The sequence below is a fragment of the Poecilia latipinna genome, unplaced genomic scaffold (assembly GCF_001443285.1).
Source record: "Poecilia latipinna isolate Pla-1442-1.1 unplaced genomic scaffold, P_latipinna-1.0 Scaffold898, whole genome shotgun sequence".
In the NCBI taxonomy this organism is placed as follows: Eukaryota; Metazoa; Chordata; class Actinopteri; order Cyprinodontiformes; family Poeciliidae; genus Poecilia; species Poecilia latipinna.
Genome location: NW_015113514.1, coordinates 43,668 through 58,400, shown reverse-complemented (window position 1 = coordinate 58,400; position 14,733 = coordinate 43,668). Strand labels below are relative to the sequence as shown.

The following is a 14,733-nucleotide window of genomic DNA, read 5'->3' as shown; positions in this document are numbered from 1 at the left end:
GCAGCCACAACCACCATACAGTAAATCTACTCCAAGTAGTAATGTACTGACATTTTTGTAATAAAATAAATGATCAATCTAACACTGTAATTTTTAAAAAGAATTTTGAATTGATCAAAATTAAATGCCTGAATAAATGAGTGTAGGTTTCATTTTTTGATATGAATTTATGAAGTAAATAATTTTTTATCATTTAATTAAGCACCTCTACCATGAAAGCATCCACACACACACACACACACACACACACACACACACACACACAACAAACAGAGTCAAGAACCACAATAGTCAAGAGTTCTTAGTAAAAATAATTCATATTTTCACAACATATAAATAATTATTAGATCACACAATACAGATATTTTGATATGAATAAATACTTAACAAATAAAACCAGGCTTTTTTTTTTCATACAATACCCTATTGTCGAAAGAAACTTCCAAACCATTTGCATGTTTTGTTACACCTTCTGCTCTTAAGCCGATGCTTCCTCTACCGGTGGAATGTCCCTAGACAAGTCCTAAATGCCTCAGCAGCTTAGACAAATTATGTGCAATTTATATGATCTCCTCCCAGGCAACTTAAAAAACAAAAACAAAAAAACAAAAGCATAGAAAACAAAGTAAGAACTGTCAGAACCCACCTCCAAAAGCATGTCAGGGTGGGTCCCGATGAGCCGACCACTAGTTGGGTCTGTAATTGATTAAGGTTCGTCTAGAGGTGATTAAAGCACACAGCGATCTACGCACAGGCCGTCGGCGCGTGTGGGCTGGCCCGACAGCTTCAGTTACAGTTGAATGAAAAAGGCAGACCGAGAGCCTGGTTGTCATTTCTACACTAAAGCCACAGATGGACATCTACAGAGGAGTGGGCGTTTGGCGGCAGGGGCAGAGAGGAATGACTGCAGCGGCTGATGTCACGTCGGACTTTTGATAAAAACGTGTGGCGCTTCAGGTTGTCTGCATTTCTCACTATTCGAACCAGACAAGACATTCGTGGGAAAGATTTTGGGGACGTTCATGTGAGGTCACATGGAATTGAAGATGTCTATATGTGGCATCAGAAGTTAGTCTAGAATAACCCAGGCTGGTCGTTTTAAGGAGGTAACAACAACTGTTTTGATGGCACATGTTTTTTGATATTTTTTTTTCTTCTTTTTAAACCTTTTTTTGTCTTTTGGAAAAAAAAAAGAAAAAAAAAAAAAAGAAAAAAAGAAAAACAAACAGATATATCAAAATCCATTAAAAACTTCCAAAACCAACAAAAGGAAACAGAAATGTCAGTTTTGCTTGAGTGTATCATCCAGATGCACAGACCTGTGCATTGTTCTGTTTGTGTTGTAAAATGAGGCATCGGGTTGGAAGGTCCTACAATGCGGACTAGGTTCCATGCTCACAAAAGCATTTTAAAAAGGTGGGAGAGCCGATCCCCCACCCTCCCCCCCGTTATGGTCCATAAAATATCAGAACTACTTAAAGGCAAAACTTATCAAGGATCAGCCCCGATAAACGCGCCGTCGCGGAAAAACGGCACGGAAAAACACATTCAGATTAAGGAAACTCGCCGGAGCGGGCGACGGGATTGCTCTTGGAAGTTCGGGAACCGCCGTCGTCCCGACTCGTCCAGCGGGAGCGGAGAGAGCAATGCGACTCTTCAGGGATTCGTTTACCTACACGCCACCTCAGGCTGGGGTGTACAATCTCACAGGAGCTGTGTGTGCATGTGCAAATGTGTGTGTGTATGCGGTGGTTTGAGATGGATAATTATCCAGACCGAGGCGTATTTGCACGCTCACACCTATCTTTTGTGGGAAACAATCCCCTACTGACAGGACCGGCAATACTACATTCATGTGCATGATGCGTATATGCGTGTGCGCGCCTGTGTGTGAATGTTTCTAGGTGCTTAAATTGTAAGTAAACATGGAAACAATGTCCAAGGCAACAGATCTGTGTTGAAGGAGGAGGAAAACTAGAGGAAGGAAAGGAGAAATAGTAAGAAGGTGAGTTCTGTCTTTGCTGTGTTCCCTGCCTTCTGATTGCTGACAACAGGATGTCGGCTACAATGGGAAAGGCTCGTGTTTCTCTACATGTAGCACCAAAACTAGCAGGGACCCGCCCTGTCTGTCTCGCACCGTTTAGTCACATGGTTCGCTTTTACTTTCCATTTGAAGCCATCTGACTTGCAGAAGGGACGGTAGTTTGTGAGGAATCGCTTGAAAATGAATATTTGCTTTTCCACTTGCTGAGCAACGAACGTTTATTGTCACTAAGAATTGTAGGCGAGTGATCTTTAGGCAAAGAGGGCATAAACGAGATAGGCATGGGCTGGTTTCTGGATATCAGGAGTTATAAGCACAAAAAGTATTAAATTCCATTCGTCCCAAACTCAAAAGGGACACGGAGAAACAAAAATAAAGATCAGAAGTTCATCATAAGTAAGTGCTAAAAATGATTTTTCAGAAGAGACATTGATAAATTTGGACCTTTTAGGTAATAAGACAGGGACCTTGAAAGTCTGGAAAAATGCAAACATAATTCCATTCTTAGTTTTCCTCTTTTCATTCTTAGCCAGATTTGAAAACGTTACGCCTCTACCAAAAGATAGCATCGATTTGAATTTCATAGTAAACTAAATATTTTATCAGCTATAAGAATAATTGCTGCTTATACATTTGAAATAACAGAAAGTAGATCTGTTCTAAACGTTTGTGTCATTTCGTGTGAGACTGCTGTACGTCAGCTCAGTTATATTGTCCAGTTCTCACAACGGCCCATGCCTGATGAGTGACTTTTTTTTGGAGGGGAAGCTAAGATAAACAAAGTTGACCTCCAGACAGGAGGAGCGTTGCATCGGCTCAGCTCGTCTCACTTCTGCTTCCTACTTCCACAGACGTGTTTGCTGGGCTTTCCCAACTACTGCATCTCTCACTTCAACAGAGCAAAATGCTAGACAGACAGGCAGACGGATACACAGATGGGTTGAGACAGACAAACAGACATGGTAAAAATCCTTGGCTGTGGTCTATAAAGCAATGTCAGATGCTTCTCGTTAAGCCAATATACAATCATTTTGTCCGGCACGGTTCTCTACGTACCTCTAAATACACACTGTACACAAGGGTTAAGTCAGTTGCTCGGACATGAAGCCAAACCTCTGGCCATGTAAGAGCACACGGCGAATCAGATGATAATAATTGCACAAAGAGGTATTCTGGAGGCCATGTCTACTGCAAAGTAAAAAAAAAACTAAGCAAAACACACACACACACACACACACACACACACGCGCACACACTCACCACCACCCCCCTCCCTCGTACACACACTCTCTCTTCACATTCGACATTGGGGGGGAGGGGGTTGATTTTTCAGGCCATAAGGTTACTAGTTAGTCACTAGCTAGTTAGTTAGTTGGTTAGTTAGTATCAGAGGTGCATTGACTGGCATGGGGAGCCCACTGCAGGGCGGTTGCTCTGGCGTGCTACCGATGTGTCGTCATCGCTGTGGTGTGCTGCGCCGCGGTCAGCCGCGGTAGATCTGTTTGAAGTGGTCGCACTCGTTGCAGTAGCCCTGTTTCTCTTGGTTGGCATAGTGGTCGCAGCCCTGCGTCCGACACCTCTGCTTGGATTTCTCCTTGGGCGCCTGCGCCCTCCTTCCCGCCTCCCGGCCCTGGCCTCGCGTGTGGCACTCGGGGCAGAGGTCCGTGCAGCCCGGGGACACGTTGCTGCAGCCGCTCCGCCGGCACTGGGTCTGGGTCTGGGATTGCTGCGAGGATCTGGGTTTAGCTGCTCGGTCGCGCTTTGGGAACAGGAGGAACAACGAGGCCGGTTAGAACCCAAGAGATGCTACAGTGTCATTTGCAAGTATTAAACCATGCATCATTTTGTCTATGTCAAACAAACCCCAGTAAATTATTACGGATGCAACTAGCTATTATTTTGGTAATCAAATATTCAGATTTAAAAAAATTGCCTTTTTTAGTCTGAATACTGTAACGATGAACTGATTACTAAATTAGTTGACGATTTTTTCAATAATTGATGAATCACGATAAATCATTTCAGCCCTGTACTAAATACATTAATTGTTTTTGCTTTACTGTAACTAATGGGGGAAAACAGCAGAGGCTGCAATAAAAAGATGCTAAAAGTAAAAGGTTAACAACGACCAGGTAGGGCAGGTGTGGCCGACACGTACCATGACCAGAGGAGGGGAGTGTGGTGTCCGATGTGCAACTTGATTAAGACGTGCACTTTGCTCTTTGACGTAGCACTTGTCACAGTAGCCCTCCAGCATGGCCTTGCCAACCGCAGCGCACCCGGATCCAGACCCCCGACACCGTGTGGCGTTCTGGAAGCCTGTCTCCAAACCACGCCGGCTCTGGACCGGGGCAGGAGGAGGAGGAGTCAAGCCTGGAATATAAAAAAAAAAAAAAGAAAAAAGAAAAGATGGAAACCCATGTTAGCAAAAATGTCACTTTGACAAGACATTTTCCACATTTGAAAAACAATGCGACTGCATCACGTCGAGTCGGGACTTACGGTGGTTTGTCTGATAGTCTACAAAGCAAATAGTGCAGAAACCCAATTTCTCCGGAGTCCCAAAGAACTGGCAGCCGGATCTTTTACAGCGCTGGGCCAGAGGAGTCTGCCAGGCCGACGTGTGTGCTGGGGTGAGGGTGAGGCACGGCTGCTCAGTGTCTCTGGCCTGGATCCAAGCCGAGGCCTCAGTCCTGTGGTTGCCCTGCTGCGGCTCCCCCCTCTCCGGAGCCTGCTGCCTCTGCATGCAGGGCGTACACAGGCCGTTGAATATCCTGAACACCTCCTGCCGGCACATGCTGCATCGCTCTGTCTCCGCGTCGCAGCCCCCCCACTGGGTCCACCCGGAGCCCTGGGCTGGGTGGGAAACAACTGGTGCCCCGTTGGGCCCCGGGAGTCCTGTGGCGGCCGTCCCGGCCCCGGGGGGCCCGTGGTTCTGCCTGGCGTTGAAGCAGCGCTCGCAAAGGCCGTCGTGCTCCACGCTCAGGGTGAAGAGGCAGCCGGGTGTTTTGCACTTCATGGCGTGTGTTTCGCTGTACAGGCTGAGGCTGGGGGCGGTGGGCGGGGCCGAGCGGGGACTCGACAGCACCACGCCCCTCCCGGAGGAAGAGCAGGGCGGACTGCTGCTCCTGGCTCCTCTGGCGTTCACCTCGGTCTCCGCTCCTCCCATCATCCCCAGTCCTCCCTGAATGCCGGCGCCCTTGGTCTGGACCACGCCCTCTATCCTGGCCCCGCCCCCTGTAGTGGCCTGCCGCTTCTCGAAGCACTCATGACAATGAGGCTGCGTGTCCACGGAGACGTAGAAGGTGCACCGCGGCGTGGCGCAGCGGATCTCGATGAGGGAGAGCTGGGAGACGGAGAAGGGCGGCGGTCGCTGTGGCTGGGCGGCCCAGGCCTGCTCCTTGTCCTCTTCCCAGCGCTGATACTCGTGGTTGACGAGCTGAAGGTAGTCCTCCATCAGGTTCATGTCCTCGGGAAGGTTGCCCTCGTCCAGCCTAGCAGACACACAGCATGGCCTCTGTTTAACATCAAACCTTCAATCAGCTCGAGGGAACGGACTTTATGAATCCTACGTACTTCGCAGCTTTCATGATCCACGCGGTTTCGTGGCCCAGGCCGATGACGGGGATCTCTATGAGGTGCAGGTAGTCGTTGAGCAACCTCTCTTTCTGCGGCTGCTCCTTCTCCATCAGGAAGTGAACCTTCAGCTCATCAAAGCCCACCCGCTTCGGGTTGATCAGCGGAACGGCTCGGATCTCTGCAAAAACACAAGACCGTTTTATTTTTCTCTGTTTTTTGTTACCACCAAACGTTGGACGGCTTCCTCTGGGGCTTTTTCAAACCACGGTGGTGGGTTGTCTGAAATATAACGTATGATGCCCAAACTGTATTAATTAACCACTACCGTCATTCAAATGAAAAGTACGTCAACATTAGGGGCGTTTTTACAGGCTTGAAGTAAACAAAACATTCAATGTTACCTTCCTTAGGCATCTTTCTTTCGGCTTTTCTCTCCCTCTACTTCGGACTCTGAAGGTGTGGTGGCTTTTATTTTGTGTGTGCCACAATCAATTACATGTTAGAGGAAACCCTGCTCTGGCTGCGTTACACCCATCGGTTTGATTTTACTATTCATCCTACCTGGGCCGCTGTCTTTGACGGTGATGAGGGGTGCGAAGTGCTGGGAGTCATAGCCAAGCACTATCGGGTATTTGTAGCACTCCGTGGGCGGCCAGTGTAGAGGCAGATAAATCCCGCCCACGTTCAGAGGGGAGATGGAGGAGCCAGATTTCATACTCCTCACCACCTGGTCTGTTGATGGAAATAAGACAAAAACTATTTAGCCGAACTAATTTTAAAAGTAAGCTGAAGACAAACATTTTCATTCGTCTTACGTCAAGGAGCCATCAATCAGATTTGCGTTAGCGCAAAAAAAAAAAAAGAATCTTAAGTCTTGGTTTTAGGTTTCAGCCAGAGAGCTGAGTACCTGCGATGACGACTATGGGTCGGCGGAGGATGTTGGAGAGGATGAAGATGTGAATGTCCTCCAGGGAGTCGAACTGGAGCCCGTTGCTGCTCGAGACCGGAGATGCCATCTTTACAATCTTGTCCCACTCGTCCTCCCAGTTCTAGGACAGTGCAAACACAACCAATCTGGATGTAAAAGCCTGCCCACTTTAAAAAAAAAAAAAAAAAAAAAAAAGGGAACCCATCGAGCCGTGGTTTTGGGTCTGGTTTTCGTACCATTGTGGTGTATCTGAGCCCGGTCTGGGTGAACTCTTGCGACTGCAGCAGCTCCGCCTGGAAGCGAGCTTTAAACACAGCCGTGTCCGTCTCTTTCAGAACGCCGTGGAGAGCTTTCCGGAGCACCAGGTCCGTGTCCTGGACGCCGAGCATGTACTGGGAAGCTGCGTGCAGCAAGCAGTTCCCATCTCCTGCAGACAGAAACACACGCACAAGAGATTAGCCTTTCATTTTGTAAATGGAAATGAAAGTTCTCAAGAGTATGCACGCACTCATTCAAATACTGGAGACCGACTGAGGCCTGCGTGCACGCTAATGTGCAACTAAAGTCTGGGGATTTCCAGGCCGCTGGGCCAATCATCACTATCTGGTTTGTAGATTATAACTTGACCCTTGCAGGTCTAAAAGTGCACACACTCGCACTTCAAATAGGATCTCGTCTATAAAAATACTTGACCTGAAAAAAAAAAATCTGTGAGTAAATAATTTGCCTGCTGTCCCTCTTCAGTCTGCTCGCCATCTAATGACCAAGAAGTTGCTCAAAAGGAGTGTTTGTATGTGCAATTAAAAACCCTGGAATTTTATTTCGTCTCCTTCGGCACTGCTGGGTCTTTTCCTCATTGTGAAACAGGAGAGGCTGTATTTGTCAATGTGCGCAGCTCTGAAATACCCTGTTGTCACACTAAACACAGGAATTTCCCTGAGTTAACTTCTGCTTTTTTTATGCTTGGTTGTGTGTGTGTGTGTGTGTGTGTGTGTGTGTGTGTGTGTGTGTGTGTGTGTTTGATCCCTCCTCTGATCCCAGCTCATCAATGCAACTCAGCAGGTCCTGTACTTTCCACGGAGGCGTGACTTGGACAAGGAGGAATGTTTGGGTTTTTTAACTACTGTTATCAGCCGATGAGGGCTTGTGATTAATGGGCCCTCAGATAAGGTGCGCCCTCACGTGTAAAGCAAACACAAGGCATACATGCAGGTCCTGTCATCTGTACGTTTTGTCTGCTTTTTCTGTTAGCTCTCAAACGCTCCACTCTACATAAGGAAAGTAACTAAAACCACTAAAAAAAAAAAAAACGTTGATTTTTCTTTTTGTAAATAAGCCAGTCTTTGTATAAGATTCTTAAAATGAACATTTGTTTTGAGCAAGAATAAGATCCATCAGTATTTCAGGGGCAAAAAAATACAACCCTCCTATTTCAAACTAGCAAGCTGTTGTTGCATTTCGGTGCTCTTGCATCACTTAACAAAAAAGAAAAAAAAAAAAAACCATACAATGCAGAGTTCTATGGTGTAAAGAAGAAAAAAAAGAGGACATCCTCAACAAAGATGCATCCAGACACAGGTTGGCTCAAATGTTCTCAACCTCGAAAAACCTTTTGACCGTGAATCGCGTGAGGATGCCTGGCGACCGAAGATGAAAGGCGTCGAGCTATATATAGACGCTTCCTCTGTGGCGAGCTGGGGCACTTCCGGAAAACACGCCAAGCTCGACCTTACCCTGTTTCCATCCAGGTGGCAGCAATACGAGCGTAGGCCGGCTGCTGGTATCAAAGTAAACCGAGGTTTTAAAAGGGAGTGACGGTTTCAACAGCACTGCGCACGCTGCTGCCACTGCTGCTCAGCTGGCTGCAAACGGCTTCTACTTATAAAGCAAACCGGCCTGAAAACACAAGTAGATAAGCATTATCCGTCTCTCGTGTCGATTGTAACACCTTAACTCATTATTATAGCTAAATATCAATATGTTATTACTCTTATAATGGTACTGCTACGTTAAAACTATTGGCTAACTAACCAGCTTTATTTACTACTTCAAGTGTTGCAGAGTGGCAAAAACTTTAACTAATCCATGCAATAAACACTTGCAATCTACAACTGAATTTCATCAGGTTGTTGTTTGAATTTTATCACCTTATGTCAAAATAAATAAATGCAACAGCTCAAACTAAATAATTAATGTGTTGTATCTTTTTTGCAGCACAATAACACAATATCAGCTTTTCTTTGTATTAAATAAAAGCAATTCAGATCAATGCTAATAAGATAACGTTACATATGGGACACCATTGGTATCAGGACTCGAGCTTAAACACGAGAATCTCATATTGTGACCCGGCACAACTTAACCATGCAGGAGCTCCAGGTTTGTGTGGTGACTTTTGAACTAAAGTCAGAACGATGCACATGAAAATCCCCAAATCTGTCCAAATCCCTTAAGATTCACACCAGATGGAGTGTTAAGAGCGTTGTCTCCGCTGCTGAAGTGCGAGGAGTCAGTTTATTGTAGCTGAACCAATCCTGCGTGAAGGGGACACATGACAGACATGGGATGCTGCTCGGGGAAAAACCCTCGGAATGCGTTCTAGACGTTCAAGAGGAAAGTCACACTGAAATTTAATGAGGTATCGCAGCGCTGGGATGGAAACAGGAAAACGGATGTGACTCGGCCACTTGAATTATGCCGGAGTTTGTGATGCTTAATTCGATTTATTTGTACAAACAAAAATCCCTGGGGGTTTGAGGTTTTAGTACGGTTTTGACACGAGTCATAGCCTGAGAATACGACAGGATTTTCAGGAGCTAAAAATGTATGTACCGGAAGATGTTGGACGTTCTCTGAGGGACTTCTTCCTCCGTCACGTTTTCTCAGCTGAGGTCCAGTGACTCAGCAAACATCAGTGGGATCCTTTGTGAATATGTGTGTGTGCGTGAGTGTGTGTGTCCGTCCTCTGCTCAAAGTCATGTCTAGGTCTTTCAGAGTTAGACTGTCCAGCTTTAACATTCTGCCTCATCAAGCCAGGAAATTCCAGTCAGGTTACTTACTGGCAGCCAAAGGTAGCCGGGTTCGTCATCAATAAAAAGGGTCTTTCTGAATGAGGAACTATCCTCTGATGAAAGTGGCAGTGACTCATTTGGGTTATTACTTTAAAAATCAACAATGACCCTCTAGGGATAAAACATTCAGTAACTCGGATTAGATCAGAAGAGGAATTTCTCACATGAGGAAAAACAAAACAAAAAAAAGAAGACATTTTGTTTTCTGCTGCAAACTTAAACCTTTAACTTGTAGCGCAGACTGATTTCCACTTCCTGTTTTTGTCACGAACGCTACGGGCTGAAGATTTTTCTTTGAACGCCGTTCTTTCCCCCCCCCTCTCTCTCTCTCTCTTTAAAACAGTTCACCAGACACGCAGGAGATTCGGTTCCGTTTGATTGGCTTCTGATTGAAAAAAAAAAAAAAAAAGTCAAACCTGAGTCAGGCAGGTGCGCGGCAGCGCTTCATCAGATTTACAGGCCTTCACACACGCCTAAACAGAAACGCAGGGGACGAACCTGCCGGGGCTGCAGCTACTGGAAATACTTTGGTCTGAAAGATCACCAGCAGTAAACAACATTGCTGTGGGTGACGCCGGTGAAGTTTCCAGTGCAGAAACTACGATCAGAGGCACCAGGGGCCATTTGTGTGAATGTTTGCCTGCGCCGGGATGTTCCCGAGCCGCAGCGCGCACGTAACAGAAAACATGACTTAGCAGCGGGGCGCAGAAGGCCTCGGCAGAGGCTGCTGGATGAGTCTGTCTGAAAGCGGAACCCGTGCACCTTGATTGTTGTCATTTACAGTAACCCTGCTTGTGAGTAATGACATCTGAGAATTTAAATATCAAAAACCCACTGACTCATAAGCCAACAGCTTCTGCTACAGAAAATGAAACAAAGGCCCGCTTCACGTCCTCAGCGGGGAGTCGCAACAAATCGCAGTTGTTCCTAAAATTGAGACTTCCACATTTTTGTCAAAGAAAATAATCTGAGCCTCATAAAGCCTCACGGGAAGTGACGGACAAACGCCAAACATTGTTCCAACTGAGTCGTCTTCATGGTTTCTTACCGTTGGTGCGCAACGGCACCATCTTCTTCAGTTCTCGACACCAGTTGAGCTTCTTCTCCTGCTCCAAAGAGGCCTGCATGGCCCGGTCCAGGATGGCGGCTTGCACCACCTCCCTGAAGGCCTGGGGGAAGTGGTTCATGGCGATCATCTCCAGGGTGTAGCGGTGCATCCCTCGCAGGTGGTGCATGAGGCCGGCGCTGGCCGCCGGCTTCACCACGTCGTTGGGCACGCGCTGACGGATCTTCACCGCTTTCAGCAGGTTGGACACAAACAGGAATTTGGGGAGGAAGTTCTGGCCCTGCGACATGGCGGACGGGTGGCCGGGAGAGTGGAAGGAGGGGAGGAAGAGGAACGAGGAGGAGAGGAGGAGAAAGAGGAAGAGGAGGAGAAGGAGACACCCAACTGGCGATGATGGGACGACGTGAAATCTGGGCACAAGAAAAGAAAGAAAAAAAAAATGGGAGAAAAATTGGTTATTTCACAACGGCAGCAAAGATCAGAGTCTGGTGGGAATTTTTTTTTGTGGAGATTCCCCTTCCTCGTTAACTGAGACACAAAACTCATTTTAATTTACAGTTTTACTCGGGAAACCACCCATAACACAGAAACACTTTACCATTGAGTAAATGAGGTGCTTTTTCATGCTTTCAGATGAGATCCTGTTCAGTTAAACTCAATAATACTACTACTAATAATAAATAAAAAGAATACACAAAGAGCGCTTTATAGTCTTTTCTTCTAATTCTCCTTTTCGCCTTGATGGTTTCTGAGCGTTTCCCCCCCCCCGCACCGCCAACAGGGTGTCCCACTGTCCCACAGAGCTCAAAGCTTCCCAACAATCAACTGGTGCTTTCCAGATTTCCCCAGGGCGATCCAGAGTTTTCCAGGCTGCTGGGAAGGTCACAAGGCCTCAGCGACCGTCGGCCTGCGTCAAGGTTTGGTTAAAGATTACCGGGAGTTCAGTAAACACACAGCAGGCTCCTCAATGTAGAGGAAAGATAAACCAGTCTTAGTGACACCACTGGTCAATGTATACCAAGATCTATAGTTGTTTTTATTTAAAAAGGGTAAAGCAATCACAAATAATTTGATATGTTAATTATTAAAGGTAATTGCTTTTGGTTGGAAATATCAAATAAGGACACGCCAACTCCTCGAGTTTCCACTTGTAGCTTTTCCTGCTGTTGACTTTCGCTCTTATCGAGCAAGTGGTGGCTCTCCCACTGCAGCAACAGGTGGGGGAGGGGAAACACTACATTGTTTAAAATGTTTACTTAAAATAGAAACAAAAAGCTAAACCAGGGCCTGTCATGTAACACAAAAAAATGGGGCAACTTTTACTCTTTTCCTTCATGCTTTTTCTGAGTATCGGCTAAAGGTGCACGGTTGAGTAACGTTTCTCGTTTTCGACGAAAACGAGAAAAACTTTACATTTCCAATGGATGGGAAGAATAAAGAAAGGCGTGATGGTCCTTCAGTTTCAACACCACGACTTTGGTCCCAGCGACAGGTTGGAGAGGAGAGCCACTGCGAGACAAAGCTTTGCTCTCTCCATCACCCACCGTGGTTTCTCAGTAAAAAGATTTTAAACTGTAGAAATGCTACGATGGAAATTTTTTGTAGATATCCATCAATAGATTTTGTTGATGGAAAGTTATTGTTAGTAATGACAACTTTGGTGTGCATCTTTTTCAGTTCCCTTGAAAGTCCCCTGATAACGATAAGTGGCTCCCGCTTGCTGCAAATGTTACGAGGATTATTTATTTGATGCTCATTTTTAATATTTAAATTTAGTGTACTTGTAGTTTTAAAAGTGATAAAAAGTTAAACCAAGGGCGGCAAAGCAAACTTTCTCTAAATGCTTTGCATATGTAAAAATGCAAAGCTGTTTCTCACCTAGTCACTGATTAAACAATTGATAAAATTCTATGTTTGGTCTTCAACACGTCGAATAATATCTGCTTTAAAGGAACAATTCAGCTAAAATAGGATAAATTCTTAGCTACCAGTTGATAGGTAGTAAAAAGTTAATGCCAACCATTTAGATTTCACGCCACGACTGCTCATTTAAAGAAGCAAAAATGTTTCCTAGTCATCTCTTTCTCTTGTAAGCCTGCTGACCGGCAGTGTGCAGCAACATGTGGGGGAGGGGCATCAAATAGCCATCAAAATCTCAAATCAGACATTTTTCAAAGAATCTCAATTAAATGACTTTAAACTGCATGGATGGTAAGACGGAATAATTTGTGGTTTGGAAACCTAAAATAACACAGATTTGCACAACTTTTTCAAACTTTGGTAAACACCACTGCTACGTTATAATAATTGATTTTTATTGCTCGTTAGAAAGAAAGAAAAAAGAGTTACATTTTACTTTTGAAGAGGAGTTGAGCAACACAGGCTTTAAAGAGCTGCTTCAACAAATTAAGCAGAACCTTCAGCTGCCACTTCACACACAGGAAGTAAAAAGTACTGGTCAGCAAGTGAGCTTTGACTTTTGCTGACTTTTTTAGCTTCGTCCTAACCTACATCCTCACATCAACAGGCTGACAATGAGTCAGTGGATGCTACTGAAGTTCACAACCACCTGAAGGCTGGGGGAGCCTTCAGTCTACAAACAGGAGCAGCAGCAGGTGCAACAACAGACTAGGCCCTGCTGAAGTCAGTCACTTTCAGGGAGCAGAAACCAAGACAGCTGGCTGTCAGGAGGCACGCTAGTGTTGCCCAAACAGGCAGACTTTAGGCTAGACACAGCGGCGGACGCTGCGGTTTTAGCATGGCTGGCTACACGTACACATACAAAAAGAAAAGAAAAAAAAACACACACACAACACAACAACAGGAGACTTTGCTGACGTTAAAGGCTTACGTAATTGCAATGACAACTACCTTTGAAACAATGTAGTGATCAGCGGCGCTTCGGAGCGCGGCTTTAGAGACGAGAGCGGCGGCGTCGGTATATTTGTCCGTTTAAATGTCCCCGTTATCCGCTCGGAGGGGGGACGTTTTTGTAAACAATGGCTGTCAAAGCCACTGTCGTGAGCAGGCTTTCCTCCATGTCCCCAGAAACACACGACCAACACGTTACTCAAGGCCCCAAAACATGATGTGTCCGATAAGTCCCAGCCCCTCGGCGGGGAAGGTAGTCCAGGCGAAGAGGCAAACAAGGAGAAGTGTTGTCTTACCTGTGTAATATGTCGGGGGGGTGATAACAAAGCCTCCCGGATGCTCAGGCTAGTCCTCTCTCAGCCACTTCACTCAGCCTCACCGCTGCGGCTCTCGGCGCCATTCAACCCTCTCTTTTCCCTCCACTATAACATCTAATACAGAGCCCTCGCAGCTCGAAGAAGCCTTTCGAAAGACTGTTCTCGTTCGCTAGCGCTAGTTTTTTAAAAAAGGAAAAACTCCAAGTCAAGGGGATTTCCACGCGGGGACTTTCCGTCCACCCATTTTGCTCGCTTTTCTCAACCTTGGCGTGCAGTTCCACCCCATCGTCGCTAGGGGGCCTCCATCTGTCTGACTCAATACTGAAAAGCATATCCCACCTACTGAGCACAAAGGAGCCTTCACTGAATGAAAGAGACAGGTCGCGTCACACTCTATTTCATGAGACAGCCTTAGAAATAAATCATTAACCCCCAAAAAGACCAGCCTCAGCAAATGACTCAGGAATACGAAAGAAAAACCCTGTAGTTCATTAAAAAGCAGGGTTTGACTCGCAGTCTGCTTGTGTATGTTTGTGAATGAGTATTTAATAGTTTGACTAAGGATTTTGTGATGATGACGATGATGATGATATAATACTGTTTTGACTGTTTGGAAATTATGCTCAGAGGAATTAAGCCGGACTTTTTACAGTCATGCAAGACCCAGAGGTGCGGTTATCATTAAACTCTTTCCTCTTTTTTTCCCATCAGGTTGTGGGTTTCTCAATCATTTAGTGTTTTATGCATATCCTAGTGCAGTTTCCTCTTACTTTTGTAGTTCACATTGAGCTGCATGAACTACATGTCCTAATATAGTCAATACAAAGCTGCATTAATGTAACACTCAGAGTTTTTAT

The 14,733-nt window shown here is 45.7% G+C and overlaps 1 protein-coding gene across 1 annotated transcript; it reads right to left on the bottom strand.

The window, feature by feature from the left end:
* Nucleotides 1–298: 298 nt before the first annotated feature.
* Nucleotides 299–14,214, bottom strand: tnfaip3 (tumor necrosis factor, alpha-induced protein 3). The gene is made up of 9 exons (XM_015048700.1): nt 13,856–14,214; nt 10,671–11,098; nt 6,788–6,978; nt 6,531–6,672; nt 6,185–6,355; nt 5,621–5,801; nt 4,547–5,538; nt 4,203–4,417; nt 299–3,803 (listed from the first exon to the last, which is right to left on the bottom strand). Exons 2-9 carry the CDS (start codon nt 10,975–10,977, stop codon nt 3,528–3,530), a joined length of 2,475 nt encoding a protein of 824 aa, XP_014904186.1. The 5' UTR covers nt 10,978–11,098; nt 13,856–14,214; the 3' UTR covers nt 299–3,527.
* Nucleotides 14,215–14,733: the final 519 nt, after the last annotated feature.

What these genes read in the sequence shown, in the direction of transcription:
- tnfaip3 (XM_015048700.1), bottom strand. Translation starts at nt 10,977, where the DNA reads ATGTCGCAGGGCCAGAACTTCCTCCCCAAATTCCTGTTTGTGTCCAAC. An exon ending in CGTCAAAGACAGCGGCCCAG is followed by an intron (nt 5,802 to 6,184) that starts GTAGGATGAATA and finishes GTGTTTTTGCAG; the next exon opens with AGATCCGAGCCGTTCCGCTG. An exon ending in AGACTATCAGACAAACCACC is followed by an intron (nt 4,418 to 4,546) that starts GTAAGTCCCGAC and finishes TTTATATTCCAG; the next exon opens with GCTTGACTCCTCCTCCTCCT.